Source organism: Ctenopharyngodon idella, chromosome 10 (assembly GCF_019924925.1).
Source record: "Ctenopharyngodon idella isolate HZGC_01 chromosome 10, HZGC01, whole genome shotgun sequence".
Lineage (NCBI taxonomy): Eukaryota > Metazoa > Chordata > Actinopteri > Cypriniformes > Xenocyprididae > Ctenopharyngodon > Ctenopharyngodon idella.
The window spans coordinates 40215057-40240000 of NC_067229.1; the positions used below are offsets into that span (position 1 = coordinate 40215057).

Consider the following 24944-nt stretch of genomic DNA (forward strand, 5'->3'; position numbering starts at 1 on the left):
AGTGTATATTAGCAGACCTAGCCAGGTCATAGTTTTCCTTTAAAAACTAATACTCTTTATCATTGTTTTAGCTCCTTTCCCACCAACTACTGGGACAAATTTGTTAAGCGAAAGGTAAACCAATGTTCTTCCTGTTAGTTGGTGTTTAGGTTTAAAATGAGTGCATTTATTAAGCTATATTATTCTTGATTCTTTTGTTAAGGTTCTGGATAAATACGGAGATATTTATGGACGTGAGCGAATCGCAGAGCTGCTGGGTATGGATCTGGAATCGCTGGATGTCAGCAAACAACAGACAGACAAGAAACACGAAGAGCCAGACAACTCCATGCTTGCATGGTATTAAAAATACATCACTAGTTATATGTAATTTTGTGACATTTTATTTAAGATATTACATTGAGGTTATGTGTTATTTATTTTCCACTAGTGGCATCAAACAGAATTGCAAAAATAATGATTTTTCATTTTTTTTTTATATGCTTCTCTGGAAGCGTATCTGCTATTGGTTGGCCAAACAGATAATCCTACCCTAAAACTACATTAGTGAAGGCTATGTTTTCATATGAAATCAAGTTTTAGATTTTCTTTGCATATTATTTTCCAGGCTCACTGCCATTGACATCAAGTATCAGATCTGGAAGTTTGGAGTTGTGTTCACAGACAATGTAAGTAATTTTTTGTTAAAAAAAATTACTTACAAAAAAAAAAAAAACTTTTTGTAAAAAACAAAGTTCATGTCATGTGCACTAAAGTGTTCTTTATTTTTAGACTTTCCTCTACCTGGTGTGGTACACAGTGATGTCGCTTCTTGGACATTACAACAACTTCTTCTTTGCTTGTCACCTTTTGGACATTGCAATGGGTGTCAAGACCCTGCGTACAATTCTGTCCTCCGTCACACACAATGGAAAACAGGTACAGTCAGTACAACAAAACTCAAATAGGTTCTGGAAATCAGTACTGATGCACTGTTTGACTCTGTTGGATTGTTTTTAGCTGATGATGACTGTGGGTTTGCTGGCTGTGGTTGTGTACCTCTATACTGTGGTGGCTTTCAACTTCTTCAGGAAGTTCTACAATAAGAGCGAGGACGAGGATGAGCCGGATATGAAGTGTGACGACATGATGACGGTTGGTCACTTCATTATACAACATTATTTGTATCAAATTATCCTTTAATAATGTATTTCTGAATTGTACCACTTACTTCTGGTGCTCTTGGGTCATTTTTGACTGAAACATTTTTTTTTTTTTTTTAGAATTTTTCAATTCATTGGAGTGGTATGAAACTTGGTAGAGGTTTTGGCACTTGCTATGTGAACACACAAGAAAATCATGGACATGATTCGAAAAGGTTAAATGAAAAATCCTGAAAAAAATAGTCACACTTGTGCTCCTCGCGGTCAAAAATGACCGTATTGGAAATGAATGGGAGACAAATTTCATCTAGTGAAAACTTTTGGTACTGCGACTAAACAAAATCTTACTGAAAGCTCATTTTTTGAGATATCAAGCACAAATTTGGAACACAACTTGTTTAGATTTATGGCTTTGATTTTCTTGCAGTTTAAGAGTAAAATGTGTTTTTGAAACTAAATATTTCATATAAAATTTGAAAATAGTATTTTGTGCATTTTTCATAACAATAAATGTAAAATTCTGTAACTTTTTTTAAGTTAACTTTTTAAAATCTTTTTCATTTCAGCAATAATTTGCCAAGTGTCATCTTTGAAAAGAGATCAAAATTAGTCTGTGCTCTAAAGCGTTCAAAAATTATGACAGTTTAAGTTGGAAATTTAATTTTCAGGTCTATGCTCAAAAAGTGAATAAATGGATTATAACTACAGGCGTAAATATAATTTAGTACCATAAAATCCCCTAAAAATACAAAATATTAAATAAAAAACATTATCGAAATAAAATATAGTACATTCATTACATTGAAATAAAAAACAAGGTTGTTTTTGACGGACACACGAAGAGCACCAGAGGGTAAATGTTGTAAAACCATTTGTTGTCGATTGTTAAATTTTTATTCTACAGTTCTCCCCTAACTAAAACCTGCTATATAATCCAACAAATCTCTCTCTCTCTCTTTCTCTTGGCAGTGTTATCTGTTCCACATGTACGTGGGTGTGCGGGCAGGTGGAGGTATAGGAGACGAGATTGAGGACCCAGCAGGGGACGAGTATGAACTCTATCGGGTGGTCTTCGACATCACCTTCTTCTTCTTTGTCATCGTCATCCTGCTGGCCATCATTCAAGGTGAGACTTATTTTGCTATTCAACTTGAGTAACGTCCTAGCAAATATGCCACATAAAATCTTACATTTTGGAGATTTATGGCAGGCTATGATATTTAGTTTTCTGGATTAGATCGAAAACACTTCACTGCAATTCACTGCCAATGCATGTTTGTCTGCACAGGTCTGATCATTGATGCTTTTGGTGAGCTGAGAGACCAGCAAGAGCAAGTAAAAGAAGATATGGAGGTACTGAGATCATTACTGTCCAACATTAAGTATTTATATACTTAGCTGTATGTCTGATTTCACACATTGCATTGCTTCTTTAGACCAAATGCTTTATATGTGGTATTGGGAGTGATTACTTTGATACAACTCCACATGGCTTTGAGACCCATACGCTTGAAGAACACAACCTGGCCAATTACATGTGAGCGATTCAGTTTTATTGCACCTTCCTGTTGTTATACAATCTCTCCATCTCCAGACAAACAGAATTAATGTTTCTCTCTTCACTAGGTTCTTCTTGATGTACTTAATCAACAAGGATGAAACGGAGCACACTGGGCAGGTGAGACATGTCACAGTGTTCATACCTCATCATAATTACAATAATGAAAAGTGATTTAAACATATAGGATATGTGTGTGTGTGTGTTTGACAGGAATCATATGTGTGGAAAATGTACCAGGAGAGATGCTGGGATTTCTTCCCTGCTGGAGACTGCTTCAGAAAACAATATGAAGACCAGCTTGGATAAATGCAATTCTGTTTTGTGCCTAGTTTTTAAACTAACAAAACTGTTATGATGTTATGCGACAACCCATGATTTATGTACATTTATACTTAGAAATTATGTTCTAGACATGCACAGTACCATATCATTTGAACTCTGTTATACACTCAAAATGCATGCTATTTATTCATAGTAAGTTTTGGGGTAGTTTTTACGTATCTGCTCATTTAAAATGTTCATGTTGCTAGGACCTATTCTAATGATTCTCTAGTGCGTGTCACAATAAGTTACAACCAAGTACCTAAAAAGTACCTTTTGTTTCATAAATATGAAAATTTGATTGTATTTGATGTTCTTGAAGTTCATAAGCATACGCTGCATCCCACTTCAAGATCACCTGGAACATCAGAATTGACTGTAAAAAATAAAATAAATAAAATAATTTAATCCAAATGTGTAAATAATCATGACAGACGTTGTGATAAACTGTAGTTTAGCTGTTTTTGAATGTTTTTATTCAATAATTGCAAAAGCATTACATTCTTTAAAAGCATAATATATGTCTACAAACCTCTACTCATCTTAAATCTTAAAATTGCAAACTCACATACATAGTAAATGTTAAAAATCCCATCTTGTTCAACACTACAGATGAACGCTACAAATACAAAAGTAAAATGTTGATGAAAACATACACAGCATACATTATGACATACATTTCAGCAACAAGTGCTACCAACATTGTTTAAATTTAAGATTTCAGATGCTGTTAAGACCTTTTCCTAAGAGATACAATAATTATATAAATATATAGAGTGACTTGTCTAGTTGAAATGAAACTGCAACTACATTGCTAATTGGCAGCATGAATCACAAATAACTATTTAGCACTCTAAATAATCAGATAACACATGGGTTGGTAGGTGGTGGGCTTTTCCCATGAGTACACAAATCATTTTCAAGAATTGACTTTTTTTCTTTTTTTTTTTGCTAAATATATCTCGTTGAGATAATATTATCAATGAGATAATGAGATTATATGAGATAAGCAATGAGATAATATCAACAAAACTGTTCCAACAGCTCTACAGAAATCTCACGTACATTACTATGTAAAACAGCAAACATAACATTGCGAAAATAATTCCACACAAATGAATAGTCTGAACAAGAGCACACAATCTAGGGGGGAAAAAAACATTAAAAGTGCTTACATGACCACTATAGTGCAGCTACTTCAACTGAACAGAAAATAAATGCCATCTCTATTAAAAAAAAAAGGAATGCAATTTAAATTATAAGCACTATCCAGCTTAAACAAAAGAACATAAGAAAAAAAATTGTTCAAAAATCCTTGTTTGGATATGTAACTTTGCTCTGAATGGATTTTTTAAAACAAAATGTGTGCAAAATGCCAATACTGGTTTTGACTGAGACTGATCATTATATAACAAGAAAAACCTATTTTTAAGCTGTAAATGTTTTACTTTTCATCAATCCAGACTAAACTCTCAAATTGAATTGCCTCAGTCAGATTAAGTCGGACACCTAGACTGGATTATCCACTGGAGATGGACCCTGGGTTGGTAGGGCTTCAGCAGGTCCAGCTATGGTGGAGGCTGATGAATAGCTATGCATGCATTGGTAATCTGATGACAGGTCTGTTGGGTTGGAGAGGATGCTTTCACTGTCACTGCTGGACTGAGACACCATTTTGTACTCACGCACAGGACAGGCACGCTCTGTGAAATTGGGTTTGAAGCCGTTCTCCAGATCTTTTGGCATAGACAGCCATTTCTGTGTGAAAAAAAGAGATATATTCTCACATTGCCCTCTTTGCCACTATGAATTAAAGAACAAATTAAAGCATAGTACATGAATGAAAAAAAGAAGAACAGTATCTCACCTCTATATTGCCATCATTGTCAAAAAGGGATGCAAGGTATTTGCTTACATTTTGTCCTGCATTTGGTACCACTGGTATTAAAATTATTCTTAACCTAAGGAACGTTAAACATTATATTAGAGTAAATAAAACACTTATGAACTTTTGTGGAAGTTTTTTAAATTAAAATCTTTGAAGTTAATGTAAAGTGGTTAATGGACAAAAATGGATTCAAACCTCTCACTATGAACCAGCAGGCAGGCGAGTATGAGGAGTATTGTTGTGGCTCCCACTGTATACAGCACCAGTGATGTCACAGACATGGAAGTCCCACTCTCTGGGAAAAGAGATGCCATTACTACTGTACCTTTCATAATTGCTGAAAAATCTCTGCAAACGTATTATGATATTTTTATGCTTTAGTACGGTAAAAATGCCCTTCATGCACACTAAATTCACACTATCTCTAATACCGCTTCGGAGCCCTTTTGAGGCTGTGTCTCCCATTAATCATCATGTTCAGGAAATCATATGCCCTGAAATTGTGAGATGTTAATATTAGATATAATTTGGTAGTAAAACAAAGTGCTGTACATTTTATTGTTGTAGAGATGAGTATGTATTTTGTAAAACATTTGCAGCTGCTTTTTATCACTTAAAGGGTTAGTTCACCCAAGAATGAAATAATGTCATTTATTACTCGCCCTCATGCCGTTCCACACCCGTAAGACCTTCGTTCATCTTCGGAACACAAATTAAGATATTTTTGTTGAAATCCGATGGCTCAGTGAGGCCTGCATAGCCAGCAATGACATTTCCTCTCTCAAGATCCATTAATGTACTAAAAACATATTTAAATCAGTTCACGTGAGTACAATAGTTCAATATTAATATTATAAAGCGACAAGAATATTTTTGGTGCACCAAAAAAACAAAATAACAACTTATATAGTGATGGCCGATTTCAAAACACTGCTTCATTAAGCTTCGGAGCGTTATGAATCTTTTGTGTCGAATCAGCGGTTCGGAGCGCCAAAGTCACGTGATTTCAGCAGTTTAGCGGTTTGACACGCGATCCGAATCATGATTGAGATAGAGTGTTTGGACCCGGAAGCGCTGCAGCGTGACGTCAGACTTAACAACCGAATTAGTTATGAATGGGAGAAGCTGCAACGCGTAATATGGCGGAATAGGTCCCGCCTTCTAAGTAAAAGAGCCAATCGCTGAATGATAAAGTCATTGCATCACTGCAGCTGCCGTTAGAATCTCCGGTTCCCATAGCAACCTGAGACTTGAGACCTGAGACTTCTCTGGCAGACCAGAGAAATTAGCTTTTTTAACGCTATTTGAGCATAAAAAACGACATTTATGGGACAGTTCATGTTAGATTTTGTTGCTGATTTGAAATATGTTATTTAATTGTGAGCTCGCCAAGCAGTTTTGAGATTTCAGGATTCCCCCATTCAAATAGATAGGACTTGGTCTTGGATGCCGAAATAGCTGCCTGGAGGCGTTGCAAATATGGCCGCCGAGTGAACAGACTTTCCTTGAAAGTTCCTTGTTTCCCATTTTCATTGCATGAATATAAACACCCACCAGTTTGAAAACAAACAAATTCAAAAACGCCCACTTTCTCATGCTCAAGAGAGCGCGCGAAAGCGGAGAAAACTGTCTGATTGGCTGTGATTGTGATTGACTGATGTGTTACGTCACGCCCACGCGTCATTTTTGCGTTCGATTTAGATGATGCGCTCGCAACGGACTTGTCTCTCTGTAGTTTGTCAATTTAAATTGCTGCACAGTAGTCAAATAAGGTACTGACAGACTTGTTATATAGATAAGGTGTGATAAGTTCGTCCTGCGTTGGTACCTGTGCCGTTGTTGGGTTTTAAAGATCCCCAGTACACAGACTGACTCCAGTCGCTCCAAAACTTGGACTCTCCGCACGATAATGATATTCGAGACCTGACCTGGAACTCGTACCGTTTTTTGGAGGGAAAAGGCAAAGTGAAGGAGCTTCTTGTGCCTGGAGAGGTGTTCTGTGGAGAGAGTTTTTTGTCTGTTTATCAGATGACCATAAGGTGAGATGCATAACAATGATAATTTATTCTTATTCCGTTTATTTATGTTTATTTAATTGTTGGCAATATCAAATTCACAATCGTGCAAATTCACAATTATCTGAATATCAGCACAAGCTTCTCGTAATAAAGTAGTAAGCCATGAGAGGCTGTATTAAATAAATATACAATGAACATGTGCTTCGAATGTGGCTCATCCATGTTTGTTTTATAATAATTTTATACCTTCCAGTCATTGTTGTCTGTCCTGTGGCGAACTACACTCTCAATACAGTAGTCATTGTTCGTGATATTCCAGTACAGCCACAGTTCAGCATCGTTTTTCACCACCACAGACAGGTTGAACGGAGGGTTAAGCTTCACTGATTAGAAAACAGTATAAGGTATCAATCCATCAGCCTCTTATTTCCATACAGTTATTGTCAAGTCATAAGAAATATGAATTATATTTCTTACCATATTCTTTCATATCATGTTCTTGATTTGTCACCAAACTGCCGTTGTCACTGTACAGCCATGTGTTTAACTTATTAAACCTTTGTGCTTTTTTGTAGGAAAACATGCAGCCCACATTAACACCATTAATCCTGTGATATTCAGGACAATCCCGAATTTCGTTATATGTAAACCTAAGAGAAATCAAAGGCTATTGTTAGTTCTGACATTTTTATCCAAAATGGCAGGTTTCTCTATTTTATTCAACATACGCACCTGCTCTTGAAACTGTAATTGTACTTGGGCTCAGACTCACTCCATGTGCAATTAACGTAGTCCAGATTTATGATAAGGCAGTTTATTTCTGGGTAAAGATGAGAGAAACAGTATAGTAAATGCATCTTTGGTATACTTTGTAGAACCTTTTTGTTTTTTTTTTCCAAACTCATAAGGTTCAATATTCTAAAAAATTACAGTTAGTAATGCATAGCCTATTGTTTGTCAGTAGAGGGTGCTCATCCTTAGAGGACCGGAAAGAAACATACATACAGGAAATATGTACATTTTTTAGTCAAAATCATGATTGAACAATTTTATTAAACCTTACTGATTAAAATTAAAAGTAAAATCAATGTCTTACATAAGAGTTCTTAGAATATGTTAATTTAGTCATTTGTATAAAACACTAAACAGAAAAGGTTGTAAGCTTATGTTGCGTGTGCACATCATGGCCACAGATCAGACATGTTGGAAAGCAAGCGTCTGAACATTTTGTCAACTCCTAAGCAACAGGTTGCTGAAGAATTTCACAATTTCCTGAGTAGTACTGAATGGTCAGCTCTGCTGATGAAATAATCTCTGTGGCTAGACTTTTTAGACCCTATATGTTATCATATTATATTTTAACATCTTAAATGTTGTACAACCACATTACTTCCGTATTGTTAAAATGCATATAAAACCACAAAAAAGAGGAAGAAATAAATAAAAAGACAACGTACCCTACCCTGAGTCGTTTAGAAATTACTTTTGTAAACCTTGTTTTTTTATACTTAGTGTTATATGTTTTGTAAAGGCAACATAATGTCAAATCTAATTAATAAAGAAAAAAACTACATTTTATTTTCAAATTAGCATAGTTGTATTATACTCACTTGGCTCGGATGATGCTGAAAATGCAAATGAAGGAATGTTCCCAAGGAGAAGACTGACTAAAAGTAATATCATCTTGGACAGGTTTACATAACTCACTTGTTTTGTGCCTGTTTCAATCTACCCTGTTCTGCTATGAACGTATCTGCTCTTTGTGGGCTGACATATAGGCGAGATTTCCTGTTTCCGAAGAAGCTTTTTTTCGCTCACTGCCTGAAAAGAACTGAATGCTAAATTTGTGTTTTTAATTTTTACATACTATTTTTCAGATGCCGATTCACTTAACTCACATACTGAGTTTAAAACCAAAAATACGCAAGACTAATATAAAGAATAAATATATATTCTGGCCTTTGGTTAGACATTATATAGCAATCAAGTACAGCAAAATAAATGATTCGCATCAGAATTCATTAATGAAATGAAAATTAATTTACATTTTTTTTGTAACATTTTCAATGTTTTAGTCCTCTCTCTCTTTCTCTCTCTCTCTCTCTCTCTATATATATTATATATATATATATACAGTATCTCACAGAAGTGAGTACACCCCTCACATTTTTGTAAATATTTTGTTATATCTTCTCATGTGACAACACTGAAGAAATGACACTTTGCTACAATGTAAAGTAGTGAGTGTACAGCTTGCATAACAGTGTAAATTTTATGTCCCCTCAAAATAACTCCACACACAGCCATTAATGTCTAAACCGCTGGCCACAAAAGTGAGCACACCCCTAAGTGAAAATGTCCAAATTGGGCCCAATTAGCCCTTTTCTCTCCCCGGTGTCATGTGACTCGTTAGTGTTACAAGGTCTCAAGTGTGAATGGGGAGCAGGTCTGTTAAATTTGGTGTTATTGCTCTCACTCTCTCATACTGGTCACTGGAAGTTCAACATGGCACCTCATGGCAAAGAACTCTCTGAGGATCTGAAAAAAAGAATTGTTGCTCTACATAAAGATGGTGTAGGCTATAAGAAGATTGCCAAGACCCTGAAACTGAGCTGCAGCACGGTGGCCAAGACCATACAGCGGTTTAACAGGACAGGTTCCACTCAGAACAGGCATCGCCATGGTCGACCAAAGAAGCTGAGTGCACGTGCTCAGCATCATATCCAGAGGTTGTGTTTGGGAAATAGACGTATGAGTGCTGCCAGCATTGCTGCAGAGGTTGAAGGGGTGGGGGTTCAGCCTGTCAGTGCTCAGACCACACGTCGCACACTGCATCAAATTGTTCTGCATGGCTGTCGTCCAGAAGGAAGCCTCTTCTAAAGATGATGCACAAGAAAGCCCGCAAACAGTTTGCTGAAGACAAGCAGACTAAGGACATGGATTACTGGAACCATGTCCTGTGGTCTGATGAGACCAAGATAGACTTATTTGGTTCAGATGGTGTCAAGCGTGTGTGGCGGCAACCAGGTGAGGAGTACAAAGACAAGTGTGTCTTGCCTACAGTCAAGCATGGTGGTGGGAGTGTCATGGTCTGGGGCTGCATGAGTGCTGCTGGGACTGGGGAGCTACAGTTCATTGAGGGAACCATGAATGAGCAGAGCATGATCCCCTCCCTTCGGAGACTGGGCCGCAGGGCAGTATTCCAACATGATAATGACCCCAAACACACCTTCAAGACGACCACTGCCGTGCTAAAGAAGCTGAGGGTAAAGGTGATGGACTGGCCAAGCATGTCTCCAGACCTAAACCCTATTGAGCATCTGTGGGGCTTCCTCAAACGGAAGGTGGAGGAGCGCAAGGTCTCTAACATCCACCAGCTCTGTGATGTTGTCATGGAGGAGTGGAAGAGGACTCCAGTGGTAACCTGTGAAGCTCTGGTGAACTCCATGCTCAAGAGGGTTAAGGCAGTGCTGGAAAATAATGGTGGCCACACAAAATATTGACACTTTGGGCCCAATTTGAACATTTTCACTTAGGGGTGTACTCACTTTTGTGGCCAGCAGTTTAGACATTAATGGCTGTGTGTTGAGTTATTTTGAGGGGTCAGCAAATTTACACTGTTATACAAGCTGTACACTCACTACTTTACATTGTAGCAAAGTGTCATTTTTTCAGTGTTGTCACATGGAAAGATATAATAAAATATTTACAAAAATATGAGGGGTGTACTCACTTCTGTGAGTACAAGATTAGTTCTACCGTATGTGCCAAATAAAAGATTGATTTATAAGTGCTCATCTGCCGATTTAGACATTTGGTGGCTTTAGTACGCAGCAGATTTTCTACAAAAGATAACCTTTAATGCTCATCATGGCACCCCTCCCACACAAATACTGGCTTCAAACCAGCAGCCAGTTCAGAAGTTGTATTAACAGAAAATTTTCCAATAATTACTGAATTGTAAAAACATTGTGATGCTTTTCAACATTTTGCACCAATGCATTACTCTACAAGGTACATATAAAATTATGCTAATAGATTAAAAGTTGTTGTGAAATCAAGTGAATTCCATTTTTTTTTTTTCAGACTCACTGCTATTTACATCAAGTATCAGGTCTGGAAGTTTGGAGTTGTGTTCACAAGTCATTTTTTGTGACTTATTTAATATTTTTGCAAAACAAACTTCATGTCACATGCACTGAAGTGTGCTTTATTTTTAGACTTTCCTCTACCTTGTGTGGTACACAGTGATGTCACTTCTTGGACATTACAACAATTTCCTCTTTGCTTGTCACCTTTTGGACATTGCAATGGGTGTCAGGACCCTGCGTACAATTCCGTCCTCCATCACACACAATAGAAAACAGGTGGATATATAGGAGATGAGATTGAGGACCGCTTGAAGAACACAACCTGGCCAATTACATGTGAGCGACCTTTCTGTTGTTATACAATCTCTCCATCTCCAGACAAACAGAATTAATGTTTCTCTCTTCACTAGGTGGTTCTTGATGTACTTAAAGGGCTAGTTCACCCAAAAATAAAAATTAAAACAAAATAGTTTTAAAGAAAAATGTCGAAAATTTCGATACAAGAGAAGAGGAGCTATGTCACATGTTGGGTCAAAGGTCACCTTTCCGCCGGAACTCAACTCTTTCATGAACACGCAGACGGCCGTTACCAGAAGCTATGGATAACTTTTATAATGGATGGATGCACTTTTTTGGGCTTCAAAATCTAGGCTACAATTCACTCCAGTTATAAGGCTTAGAAGAGCCAGGATATTTTTTAATATAATTTTGATTGTGTTTGTAATTCCATGACAGATAAACTGTAGTTTAGCTGTTTTTGAATGTTTTTATTCAATGATTGCAAAGGCATTACATTCTTTAAGCATAATATTTGTGTACAAAATCTAATAATCTTAAATCTTAAAATAGCAAATTCACATACATTCTAAATGTTAAACATCCCAAAAACATGTTCAATACTAATGATGAAAAAAAAAAAATCGAAAAGTAAAATCTCAGAGACTTGTCTAGTTAAAATGAAACTCTAGTTGAAATTAAACTGCGACTACATTACTAACTGGCAGCAGCATGAGTCACAAATAGCACTCAGCTAAATAATCAGATAATACATAGGTTGGTAGGTGATGGGCTTTTCCCACCATGTACACAAATCATATTCAGAACTGACTTCTTTCTGCTAAATATATGTTATCACAGACACATCTTACACTATGATAAAAAAACTCATTGCTTCAACAAAACAATACACTAATCTGTTAGTAGGCTTCCTTCCAACAACTCTAAACAGCAAACATAGCATGGCAAGGAAAATAATTTGACACAAATGAATAAAAAACTGAACCAAAGCAATCTGGGGAGGGACACATTAAAAGTGCTTACATGACTACTATGTACACTGCCCTCCAAAAGTTTGGAAACACCTCTGGCAAAGTGTGGTTTTGGACAATATCAGCATAAATCCTTATCATTTTTTGGTGCAAATACATTAAAGTAACTTGACATTATCATTGAAGACCAGCAATGATCATTTTCATTTTGATTACATAATAATGGCAATATATACATGTCAAAGTCAGATGTGCCCCTTTGCCAGCCGTGATGCCTGGTTACTGGTTTAAACTTGGCCCAGGTTTGTAAAAGATTTTTGGGTCAGCACTTAATAGCTTCAACAATTGATTGCCAATTAAGTTTAGAATACATTGAACCAATTAGAACCCAGTTTAGGTCAGATAGCTGCTAATGGTGGATATTTTGATGAATCGAAAATTTAAGTTTTTTCTATGTATAAACTGTTTATGTAATAAAATATGTTTTCGTAGTTTGTGTTGTCCCTTATCAGTGCAAAATTATCACAAACTAAAAAGGATTCATGCCAATATTGTCCAAAACCCCACTTTTCTAGGGCGTTTCCAAACTTTTGGAGGGCAGTGTAGCTACTGCAACTGAACAGAAAACAAGGAGGCTGATGAATAGCTATGCATGCATTGGTAATCTGATAACAGGTCTGTTGGGTTGGAGAGGATGCTTTCACAGTCACTGCTGGACTGAGACACCATTTTGTACTCACGCACAGGACAGGAACGCTCTGTGAAATTGGGTTTGAAGCTGTTCTCCAGATCTATAGGCATAGACAGCCATTTCTTTGTGAAAAAAAAAAATATTCTCACATTCCCCTCTTTGCCACTATGAATTAAAGAACAAATTCAATGATGGTACATGAATGAAAAAAGAAGAACTGTAGCTTACTTCAATATTGCCATCATAATTGTCTGCATAATTGAACCAGCAACTAGGAGATTATGACGAGTATTATTGTGGCTCCCATTGTATACCACACCAGTGACGTCACAGACATGGGAGCCAGACTCTCTGGGAAAAGAGATGCCATTAAAGTCACTGCTGTACTTTTCATAATTGTTTTCAACTTAGCATGTTTCCTGAATCTCTGCAAACATATTATATTTTTATGCTTTAGTACGGTAAAAATGCACTTCATGCACACTAAATCTACTAAATATATCTCTAATATCGCTTCGGATCCTATCATCCATCAGGAATTCATCTGCCCTGAAATCATGAGATTTCAATTTAATGAGATATTACATATAATTTGGTAGTAAAACAAAGTGCTGCTCATTTTATTGTTGCAAAGATGAGTATGTATGTGTATTTTGTAAAATGTTTGCAACTGCTTTTTATCACTTAATTACAAGTGTTACAATTTATTAAATTGTCATTTGTCACATAGAGAATAATGAACAGACATTTAGAACTTTAAAATAAAGTATTGTACATTAAATGTGTACATAAAGCTGTAAAAACTTGCATTACTACACTTTAAGTGTGTCCCTTCGGGTAGTCAAGTTCTTGACGCCCATTTGAACACTTGGGCCAAACACAGGAAATAGTGGTCGAGTACAATGACGCATGTGTGGAAATTGGTAAAGGCTCTTGAAACACTGAATAATACGTTTAAGGTTATTTGGTTAATTAAATTCATGAAAGAAAAGGACAGCATATGGTAAACATTTTCAAAGCTTGTGGTGGGTGGCATAGATCTTTTGTTGAGATGTGATTATAAAATTGATAATCTACCTGTGAAATTTGCCAATTTTCACAAGCAAGCTTTATTAGCTTGGATTCGGGAGTTTAAAAACAATTTCTCTCCAAATAATATATTACCTTGGAATAACAGAAGTATTCAATATAAAAATAGATCTCTTCTACAGAAGCTTGTATCAAAATGATGTTGTGTTAGACAACTTTTAAATTCAACGGTTTTAATTTGAATTTAATTCAAATTTGTTAACTTACAGTGAATTTTTGAAAAAAAAAAAAAAAGTAAAAAAAATGTGTATCCAGTTACACCAAAAGTGTTTGATTCCATACCTCACGATTTTATGACAAATACCTCACGTTCAAACAAGTAAATGCATAAAAAGCATCCAGTCTGGTGAAGCATAACGGGAGACATGAAAATACAAGACATGTGTGCAGAGCGTTGCGAGAGCGAGCGAAACCAGAGAGAACCGTTCTGATTGGCTGTGATTGTGATTGACTGACATGTCGTGTCATGGCCACGCCTTATTTTCGCGTTCAATGTAGATCAGGGCTGTATCCGAAATCGCATACTCTTTTGAGTAGGTGCTTATTTTGAATAAGTAATTAATTCGCGACCGCTAAAAAAGTGCATCCTATATATGAGTGTGTGTAGTATGAATGCAATCCGGACATTCTACATTCGCCATGTTGTCATTATCACGTGACCTCCCAGCATCAGTTGCGCTGCTTCACTGCCATTCACAAATCCTCTCCTGTGGCCTCATGGGATAGTAAAGTGTCCATCGTAAATGCACACTGCTCTTTTATGAGTAGGACTACTGTGAAATCGGACATACTTCTTTTGTCACATACTGTTTTTCACCTACTATATAGTAGGGAAGTATGCAATTTCGGATGCAGCTCAGGTGTTTTTGTGAGAGCATGTGAGGGGAGATGCGGAGTAGGGCTGGCCGAAATGGCGATGTCAATCTATAGAGATTTTTCTATATAGTTTATCTTACTGTATGTATCCGTGCAGTGCAGGGGTCCGTTCTTTGCTTAATACATCTGAGATGATTTGACAGATGCCAGATCTTTTAATCGTGATAACTGAACTCTGGCTAATTCGGTTCTTCAAACGAATTTGCAGACTGGATTAAAATATCTGGATTAAATTATCTGCGATTACTGCGCGTTCTTGTGTTCCTCGAAAAGGGTATCGATACTCGAAACCACAATCAGCAATGCAGCTATTGGCTGGCGTCAAGACGGCAAGGTAGTGACATCATATAATTAAAAAAGACACCTGACGAAAAACTCAACAAATTTCTGGACCTTTTACCAGAAAACAGCCAAGCAAAAAACAAACAAGCCTGCTCCCGAGCAGGTTTAAGTTTACAGGACATGTTGCTATGACAGCAAGTCCAGGATGAGCGTCGAAGAACTGAACAATCCAAGATTATGCCAAATGGTCATCAATCAAATCCAGCTAACTGAATTGACAATGTACGAAGAAAGAGCCCCAGGACTGCTTAAAGGGATAGTTCACCCAAAAATGAAAATTTGACATTTATCTGCTTACCCCCAGGGCATCCAAGATGTAGGTGACTTTGTTTCTTCAGTAGAACACAAATGATGATTTTTAACTCCAACCGTTGCAGTCTGTCAGTCGTATAATGCATGTCAAAGGTAACAAAAATCTTTGAGAGTAAAAAAAAACATGCACAGACAAATCCAAATTAAACCCTGCGGCTCGTGACGACACATTGATGTCATAAGACACGAAACGATCGGTTTGTGCGAGAAACCGAACAGTATATCATTTTTTACCTCTAATACACCATTATGTCCAACTGCCTTGAGCGCGCTCATGGCATCTGGTGAGTGAGGTGTGTACGCGCTCCGGTGTAGTTTAAACATGGTGCCTGTAGTAAAACAGTTGTTAATACAAATGGAAGTAAACCACTAAAAAGCATGGTTTTATTACATCAAAACTTCATTTTATTTTGTTACTTTTCGTAAGGGCAGCTTTACAAATAAAAAGGACACATACAAAGATCTTGTTCACATACCTCAGTTGGATGTGGAAAAACCATAGGCACAGCTGATGGTTTAAGTCATACGTGATCCTCTCCTGGGTATGTAAAATCATCAGGGGAAAAATGATCGCTGCAGACCCTCAACGCCCATTAGTACGTTAATGGGTGTGCTGATATCCAGCCAAAGAGCAATCAACCATAACTTCAGGCGAGCAGGCTCAGAAGTTAGGAATGTGTGGAAAGTCACCACTCCCGAATGAGTTCGCGCAAGAGAATGTAATCTTTTAGTTTTAAGTCGGTTTGAACAATCCGGATAAGCGCAAGTATCATTTTGATTAGCCGTTGTACCTACAATGTTTGTAAACTGTGTAAACAATGAGTGAAGTATACACGCGAGAGATCACTTCCAGCGCTTGCCTAAACTACACCGGAGCGCGTACACACCTCACGCACCGGATGCCGTGCGCGTGCTCAAGGCAGTTGGACATAGTGGTGTATTACAGGTAAAAAATGATATACTGTTTGGTTTCTCGCACAAACCGATCGTTTCGCGTCTTAGGACATCAATGTGTCTTCACGAGCTGCAGGGTTTAATTTGGATTTGTCTGTGCATGTTTTTTTGACTCTTTTAGATAGAGTTCCCATTGACAAGCATTATACGACTGACAGACTGCAACGGTTGGAGTTAAAAATCATCATTTGTGTTCTACTGAAGAAACAAAGTCACCTACATCTCGGATGCCCTGGGGGTAAGCAGATAAACATCAAATTTTCATTTTTGGGTGAACTATCCCTTTAAACACGTTAGAGCCGCAAAGAAACATAGATGAATTAGAAGAAAGAGCTGGACATGCTTGATGATGAGTCATTAAAAGCACAATAAAATGCGAAAGAGAACTGAATTCGATACTGACAGGTGGCTTTCTGTGCTGAATTTAATTTACTTTCGCAGCTTATTGCGTTTGAATGGTCAAATACACACACTGGTCTGTTAAAATACCCGTCTTGGTTTGTATTCACGTAAACACAGTCAATTATGTCAGATAAGGCACTGAGAGACTTATATAGATAAGATGTGATAAGTTCGTCCTGCATTGGTACCTGCATCATTGTTGGGCTTAAAAGATCCCCAGTACACAGACTGACTCCAGTCGCTCCAAAACTTGGACTCTCCACACGATAATGATATTCGAGACCTGACCTGGAACTCGTAGCGTTTTTTTGGGGGGAAAGGCAAAGTGAAGGAGCTTCTTGTGCCTGGAGAGGTGTTCTGTGGAGAGAGAAGTTGGTAACTGTGCCACGTTTTTTGTCTGGTTATCAGACGACCATAAGGTGAGATGCATAACAACAATAATTTATTTTTATTCAGTTTATTGATGTTTGTTTAATTGTTGCATAAAGGCGTTATCAAATTCACAATTGTGTTGTTGCTCTGAATATCGATGTGCTTGTGCTTCGAATGTGGCTCATCCAATCAGAATTTAGTTTTATAATAGCCTATTAATTTTATACCTTCCAGTCATTGTTGTCTGTCCTGTGGCGAACTACACTCTCAATACAGTTGTCATTGTTCGTGATATTCCAGTACAGCCACAGTTCAGCATCGTTTTTCACCACCACAGACAGGTTGAACGGAGGGTTAAGCTTCACTGATTAGAAACACAGTATAAGGTATCAATCCATCAGCCTCTTATTTCCATACAGTTATTGTCAAGTCATAAGAAATATAAATGACTTTCCATACCATATTGTTTCATATCATGTTCTTGATTTGTCACCAAACTGCCGTTGTCACTGTACAGCCATGTGTTTAACTTATTAAACCTTTGTGCTTTTGTGTAGGAAAACATGCAGCCCACATTAACACCATTAATCCTGTGATATTCAGGACAATCCTGAATTTCGTTATATGTAAACCTAAGAGAAATCAAAGGCTATTGTTAGTTCTGATATTTTTATCCAAAATGGCAGGTTACTCTATTTTATTCAACATACGCACCTGCTCTTGAAACTGTAATTGTACTTGGGCTCAGGCTCACTCCATGTGCAATTAACGTAGTCCAGATTTATGATAAGGCAGTTTATTTCTGGGTAAAGATGAGAGAAACAGTAAGTGCATTCTTTGGTATACTTTGTAGGTCCTTAATTTATTTCCAAACTCATAAGGTTCAATATTGTGATAAATTCTAAAGAATACAGTGCTTCCCACAGGTTTGAAATAGCCTTGCGGTGGTAACAGGGTGGAAAATCCTCCTATTACCCACGGCACAAAAATGGTCTACTAACATGTGACAAACAACAAATAATGTGTGATTTTTAACAATATTTTTATTTATTGAAATTCATTTTAATTATATATCAATATTATGCATTGTAAATTATGCAAAATTACAGCATTTAAATAGTAGAGTTCTCCTTGCTATTGTCATGGTTTGAGTTGTGTTTTGTTCAGTTTAGATGTTCATGTCTAGAGTTTGTTTTTCATTAGTCACATATTCTCCTTTGTTCAGTGTTTCCTGCCACTTGTTTGTTACTATGGTTTCTGATTTGATTAGTTGATTAGTTTGATAAGCTGTGTCTTATTAATTAGTCTTGTTAGAGCTTCTGTTCACTGTGTATTTAAGCCTTGTGTTTGTTCTGTTCATTTGTCAGTTCTCTGTTGTGTATACGTCGTTGTTTTTGTTCCGTTCCTTGAGTCTGTTTTGGAGTTTATTTAATAAATGTACTACTGCACTTAGATCCTGCATCCTCTACTTTGATTTCAACCACGTGTGACAGCTATGATGTCTCAGTGAATGGGACACAGATTTTACTGATACTAGTAAAATCTATATAATGTGCCGAATAATGTTTTTAGTCCTTTCTTTCTGTGGGGATGCATCCCAGCCAACAATAAATGGAAATCAAATTAAATAAAATTTATTGTGTAACCAAAATACCAAGAATGCCCAGAAGAAGAAGAAGAAAAAAAACTTAGCGTGTGACTTTTAATTATAAACAAGCCTGAAATACACCGGTACTCTTATTTTGAGTCTTATTATTTCTTATTTTGAGTGTTAGTATTTATCTTATTTACTATTGCGGGCTGATCCTTCAGATGAGAGAGATAAAATATGCATTCTTACAACCCTCTAAAACATATTATATAAAGGCCATAAAGTAGACATTGTCATAATTCATCATCTCAAGTTCATTAGCAATCACTTGACATAAATTTGCGCTATTCATTGATTGAGAATCACTTTGAAGCAGTCTGAAGTGCTGTTGCACAACAGCACTTCTGACAGCTTCGAACACTGATTCAATAGACATAATTACAAAAGTACAGATAAGGTTTTTTTGCAGTTGGTTTGTTTGATACCATTAGACCAAATGTTTAGCCTATATTGTTCTGTTTTATCTATCATGTCCTTTTAAAAAATCTGCAGCATATATACCAAAGAAAGCGTTTTATACTAGGTCTAGTAAAGGCAACACAATGTAAAATCTAAAAAATGGAAAAAAAAAAAACCAAACAAAAAAAAACAAACACTATACAGTAGTCAACATTTGAAGTGCATCAAAAAAGTTAATTTAAGTTGTCCTAAGAAGAAGGGTTTAGGAGAACTTTGATGAAAGGTTTTGATCCCCTTCAAATGTTGACTACTATATTTTATTTTCAAAATAACACAGTTGAACAATACTTACTTGGCTCGGATGATGCTGAAGATGCAAATAAAGGAATGTTCCCAAGGAAAAGACAGACTAATAGTAATATCATCTTGGACAGGGTCACATAGGCTAACTAACTTGTTCAATGTTCTGCCCTGAACAAATCTGCTCTTTATGGGCCGACATATGTGTGCAATTTCCTGATGACGAGAAGCTACTTTTTGCTCTCTGCCTATCATGGAAAGAACTGAATGCTAAATTTGTGTATAAAAGAAAACAGGAAGTAGATATTTCATCAGATTTTATTTTGCAGTTAGCATTTCACTTTTACATAAAAACACACATACTGTTAACAAAAACCTAAAATAAGTCATGCTAATATATATAAGGAATAAATATATATTCTGGCCTTTAGTTATACATTATATAACAATCAAGTACAGCAAAATAAATGATTCACAGTTCATATTTTAAACAAACTTTGCACTACCATATCTATAAATTTACTTGGTCATAAACTGTACTGAAGATAAACCATTAAACAAACTGAAGATCAATTATATTTCTGCATCATATGTAGGAGATTCTATGAAGAATTATTATTATTTTACTTTTCATACATTTTCAATGTTTTAGTGTACATATATATATTATTTATATGGTGCATCTATATCAAGTAACTTGCTTTTCTAAAAACAAGATTAGTTGTATGAGCCAAAAAAAGTGATTTATAAATATTAATTTACTGATTTAGAAATCTGGTGGCTGATTAAGCAGCAAAACCTCTCATGCTCATCATGGCAACCTTCCCGCACAAATACTGACTTCAAACCAGCACCCAGTTCAGATTTTGTGTTAACAGAAAATTTTCCACCATTTACAGTTTAAAAATATTGAGAGATGATTCAGATTGCTTTCTGTCATTTTGCTCTATTGCATTCCATGGAAAATTAGACTAAAAGTTGTTGTGAAATCAATATTGAGTCAGCAAGATTGTATAGAAGTAATACCATGTTATGTTTCACTAATGGATAAAAATAGAACATGAATGTACAACACAAAATGTACATGATTTACAGCATTTACCATCGACACATATCAAAATGACATATAATTATTATTTATAGCCAGTGTTGGGGGTAACGCATTACAAGGAACTTGAGTTACGTAATCAGATTACTTTTCCAAGTAACTTAATGCATTACTTTTTCAATTTACAACAAAATATCCAAGTTACTTTTTCACATTTATTGACTGACGCCTCTCAAAAATAAAGTGCAGAGGTGTTGTGTGCGCTGTGTAAACATGATGGTTATTAAATGTGAACATGCATTTACTCATTTCACTTACATGAAAACATTTAGTATTCCTCAAAATGAATAAAAAGAGTGAAATGTAATCACAGAAATTTACACAAACCTGTAATAATTAACTATATTAAATTACACAAATATACTTTATGTATTTAATCTGACTTTAACCAATGTCTTTGCTGCTGACCTTCAATGATCTATTTCAACCATACTAAAAAGAAAAAACTTCTTTAGATTAGATTTAGAAATAAGAGTGTTGAACTTCCTTCTCCTGTATCCTATTCTTCTTTTATCGAGAACGGCAGCACAGCTGAAAGGTTTGTTTCAGCTGCGCCCTCTGCTGTACAGGTGTAAATATGCATTCCCTTCAGCCTGAGGCTTATTCATTTCACTTTTGGTGTGAAAAAGGGCCTTAAAGGAACACTCAACTTTTTTTGAAAATAGGCTCATTTTCCAACTCCCCTAGAGTTAAACAGTTGAGTTTTACCGTTTTCAAATCCATTCAGCCGATCTCCGGGTCTGGCGGTACCACTTTTAGCATAGCTTAGTATAGTTCATTGAATCTGATTAGACCGTTAGCATCAAAAATGACCAAAGAGTTTCGATATTTTTCCTATTTAAAACTTGAGGATATTATGATGATATATTACGCAGCGTCTCTCACAAATGTCTCCATGGTTGCAAGGCACGCTCCCTGTGCATACAGGGGGTCACAGGCGCTGCGTAATATCATTGCGCCTGCTGCACCCATGGTACGGCAGCAAAGTTCCTTGATTATTATGCTGGAATGACAGTATAGTTCCTAGCCATATTGGCCTAGAAAATTGCAACTTTTCATTTTCCGTCGGTCTTGGTACACGATGTAACTACAGAAGAGTCAAGTTTTAAATAGGAAAAATATCTAAACTCTTTTGTCATTTTTGTGCGAGATGCTAACGGTCTAATCAGATTCAATGAACTATGCTAAGCTATGCTAAAAGGGGTTCCGCCAGACCCGGAGATCAGCTGAATGGATTCGAAAACGGTAAAACTGAACTGTTTAACTCTAGGGGAGTTGGAAAATGAGCCTATTTTCAAAAAAAGTGGAGTGTTCCTTTAACATTAGCCAAAATAGAGCTTTTTTTTGACAAAGCCCAGCCCAGCTGAGAAAAAGTAATGCAAAAGTAATGAAACACATTACTTTTCATAAAAAATAACTAACACAATCAGTTACTTTTTAGGGAGTAACACAATATTGCAATGCATTACTTTTAAAAATAACTTTCCCCAACATTGTTTATAGCAATGTCTGAACCCTTAATCAAATAGCAGAACTCTCAACTCTCGACCGTTTCAGACAGCAATTTTCTCTATCAACTACCATTTCACAAGTTCACTCTTACAAATAATCAGTATGCGTATTTGGTGTGCTGTCCAAGGAGAGGGCTCCGAGCTCGGAATTTGGCCCGAACCCAGAGTACTCCCCCCGTATCTCTGGTTAGGATAGTAACCAGGCGGGTGTGAGGAGTCAGGGTGGCGGAGGGATTCAGAAAACTGTCGAGGAACATAGGTGGCCATGTATATATTTATGCCTCCTCTAGTACTGAATGGATAGGCAATTTGAACGTGTTCCTCCTGAACTTTGATAATAAAACATCATATCACAATATCAAACAATCCATGCACTAGAATTTTAAATGACAAAAGAGAGCTCTAAGGGCAGTGTAGTGTTACTGAAGGAGAGGCTGGACGCTTCCTGTGCCAGCTGCAGCAGGGATTGTAAGATATCCGAATACTCTCCAGTGTCCCCACCATCATAGCGCTCCTGTTCCGAATCTGCATTTTGTTGCAGGCTTCTCTGCTGTATAACTGCACAAAAACAATATATTGAACAGGGAAATGTGAAAAAAAAAAAAAGTGTAAGATCTGAGTTCATGTAGTTTTGTGCAGGTGATTCATGTGGGTCTAGCACGGTGTGCGAGAAGGAAGCGTGGGAGTATATACAGTATGTGTACCTGTGTCGGTGTGAGGTGTCGTTTCAGCTTGATTCTGGCTTCTCTGTTTGATCTTGGTTTCTGTGACGGAGTCTTGAACAGCAGAGACTTGACAGCCAGTACTAAGGATCTAACATGAACAGGAAACACATCAGATATATGCATGTTAACTAGAACTCAAGCAATGTTGTCTTGTAATAACCCCTGTGTTGTGTGTTGTTGTAAGCCAGACCTTGCTGAAATTGTCCAGGTCTGGTGAGGGTGGAGAGCAGGAGCGGATCGCTGCTAAACTGGAGTCAATAAGCGCCAGTGGATCAGACACATCATTTCTGCTCTCAAGAGAAGAAGAGGAGTGAAATATTAGTTCTGTCAGGACCACTATCGTCAAATATGATTGATAATTGCATAGAGTTTGTATTGATGGTATGGTTCTGTTAAGAACTCCCTGTGCATCCATGTAGCCTAGCATGGATAAGAGCAGGGAGAGCAGCAATAACCCCCTTAGGGTAAACAGAACTGAACCAACATATGCAGATCATTAATGTTAATAATTTAACATGTACACATATTTCAAGAATTAGTCTGATTCAGGGGAATCATAAGGCCAGTCCTGACTAAAGAGAGGAGGAGCTGGGGATGAAGGAGGGTAATTAGTTCCTGAGAAATGCGATAGCTACTGAAAATACTGAGGAGCTTATATATGGATGCTGTGATAGGCGTCGTATTCCTACAGGTAGACGTGAGTCACCTGGGAATCAGCTGATGCGAGCTTGACTGACGTGACCTGCCAGAACTGATGCTAACGCTTGATAGCTGAACATTTAATCAAAATAAAATCAATGCGATGCGGCTTAGTGCGATCATCAAATTGCAAAGGCTGTGATTTATTTAAAATATATATTTGCGCTGAGTTTTACCAGATTTTTATGAGAAGTCTTTATAAACCTGTTGCCAACAAAAGACAAGCTTTAACCCTGCAGTTTTCCGTCAAAATAAAAGCTTAGTAGTTAACATTTGAAAATAAATGAAAATAAACACACAACAATGATGTACTAAAAATGGAAAAGTTTTTCCTTCACATTTTTTGTGTACAGACGACAACGTTGTCAAAACGATCCCTGTTTACATGGATCCGCAAAAACGCTGTATTATGCATGCCAGGCCAGTAGTTGGCGATGTCACTTTGTAAAGAACAACTACGCGCCTATAGACAGTTTTCACAGTTTTCACAAATTCATGTTTTTGTAGTTTACACAGTGACAATAACGATATCGTTTTCAAAAACTTTGAAACCAGTTTTTAAAAGTTTGCGTTTTTAGGCCCCAAAAATACCATTGTCGTGTAAATAAACGGCTGAAGCGCATAAAAAGTTTTTCGTTTTAGTTGAAAATGGAGTCATGTAAATGGCCCCTAAGAAACAAGTATGAGTACTGTAATTTCACAGATGTATTTATTTTGGCCAAACTGAGCAGCCCTACAAACAAGCACAGGTAACATGGAAAACCTCATTTTAAATCGCAATCACAATTCGATTTTTTTCCCCAAATTGTGCAGCCCTATAAAATATTGTACAGATCCCTGTTCTATAAACTGATCCCTGTTTATAGAACAGGGATCAGTTACAAATGATAAAATAAATGACACACATAATCAGTTTGCTATCTAACCTTTCCTCAGATATTTCCTCAGACACCTGGACAGCTGGGTCATCCAGCAAAGACAACGCCAGCTCCACGGAGGGCAGAGTCGGGGAGGCGGGACATAAGAATGTGGGGAGAGTTACAGGAAGGCTTTCTGTCACAGGCTCTCTGTAAAACAGAAAACGCAAATGATACCAGAAAAGAAACTGTGATTCTCCGAAAATTACTTTCAGTTCCTTTTTTTTTTTTTTTTTACACATTAAAGAGGAATGTTTAAAAATCTCAAAACATTATAATTATACAAAAACATGACTCCCGTAGAGGA

General features: G+C 36.8%; 3 protein-coding genes across 12 annotated transcripts in view; 1 reads left to right on the forward strand and 2 right to left on the reverse strand.

Annotated features, from left to right (window-relative positions):
* Positions 1–3432, forward strand: part of ryr1a (ryanodine receptor 1a (skeletal)) — a 55284-nt gene extending 51852 nt beyond the window's left edge. Inside the window, exons 97-106 of the mRNA XM_051907762.1 lie at positions 72–114; positions 203–339; positions 608–668; positions 772–918; positions 1000–1134; positions 2112–2268; positions 2431–2495; positions 2579–2679; positions 2769–2820; positions 2914–3432. Of these exons, the coding sequence (XP_051763722.1) occupies positions 72–114; positions 203–339; positions 608–668; positions 772–918; positions 1000–1134; positions 2112–2268; positions 2431–2495; positions 2579–2679; positions 2769–2820; positions 2914–3009 (994 nt within the window). The 3' untranslated portion in view covers positions 3010–3432. The remainder of the gene's footprint in view (positions 1–71; positions 115–202; positions 340–607; positions 669–771; positions 919–999; positions 1135–2111; positions 2269–2430; positions 2496–2578; positions 2680–2768; positions 2821–2913) is intronic.
* Positions 1–19935, reverse strand: part of il2rga (interleukin 2 receptor, gamma a) — a 29167-nt gene extending 9232 nt beyond the window's left edge. The window contains exons 1-12 of one of the 10 annotated variants that reach the window (XM_051907743.1): positions 19730–19935; positions 18042–18129; positions 17787–17959; positions 17555–17691; positions 17144–17312; positions 7663–7750; positions 7408–7580; positions 7177–7313; positions 6741–6909; positions 5108–5207; positions 4892–4985; positions 3484–4782 (exon numbers count right to left, since the gene is read on the reverse strand). In XM_051907743.1, coding sequence (XP_051763703.1) covers positions 4534–4782; positions 4892–4985; positions 5108–5207; positions 6741–6909; positions 7177–7313; positions 7408–7580; positions 7663–7750; positions 17144–17312; positions 17555–17691; positions 17787–17959; positions 18042–18129; positions 19730–19802 — 1650 coding nt within the window. In that variant the 5' untranslated portion in view covers positions 19803–19935 and the 3' untranslated portion in view covers positions 3484–4533. The other 9 variants (XM_051907747.1, XM_051907748.1, XM_051907749.1 and 6 more) reach the window with 9 other exon arrangements.
* Positions 19936–19977: 42 nt separating this feature from the next.
* si:dkey-18a10.3 (heat shock factor protein) overlaps positions 19978–24944 on the reverse strand; it is a 9082-nt gene continuing 4115 nt past the window's right edge. The window contains exons 9-12 of the mRNA XM_051907757.1: positions 24647–24787; positions 23212–23308; positions 23001–23109; positions 19978–22854 (exon numbers count right to left, since the gene is read on the reverse strand). Of these exons, the coding sequence (XP_051763717.1) occupies positions 22679–22854; positions 23001–23109; positions 23212–23308; positions 24647–24787 (523 nt within the window). The 3' untranslated portion in view covers positions 19978–22678. The remainder of the gene's footprint in view (positions 22855–23000; positions 23110–23211; positions 23309–24646; positions 24788–24944) is intronic.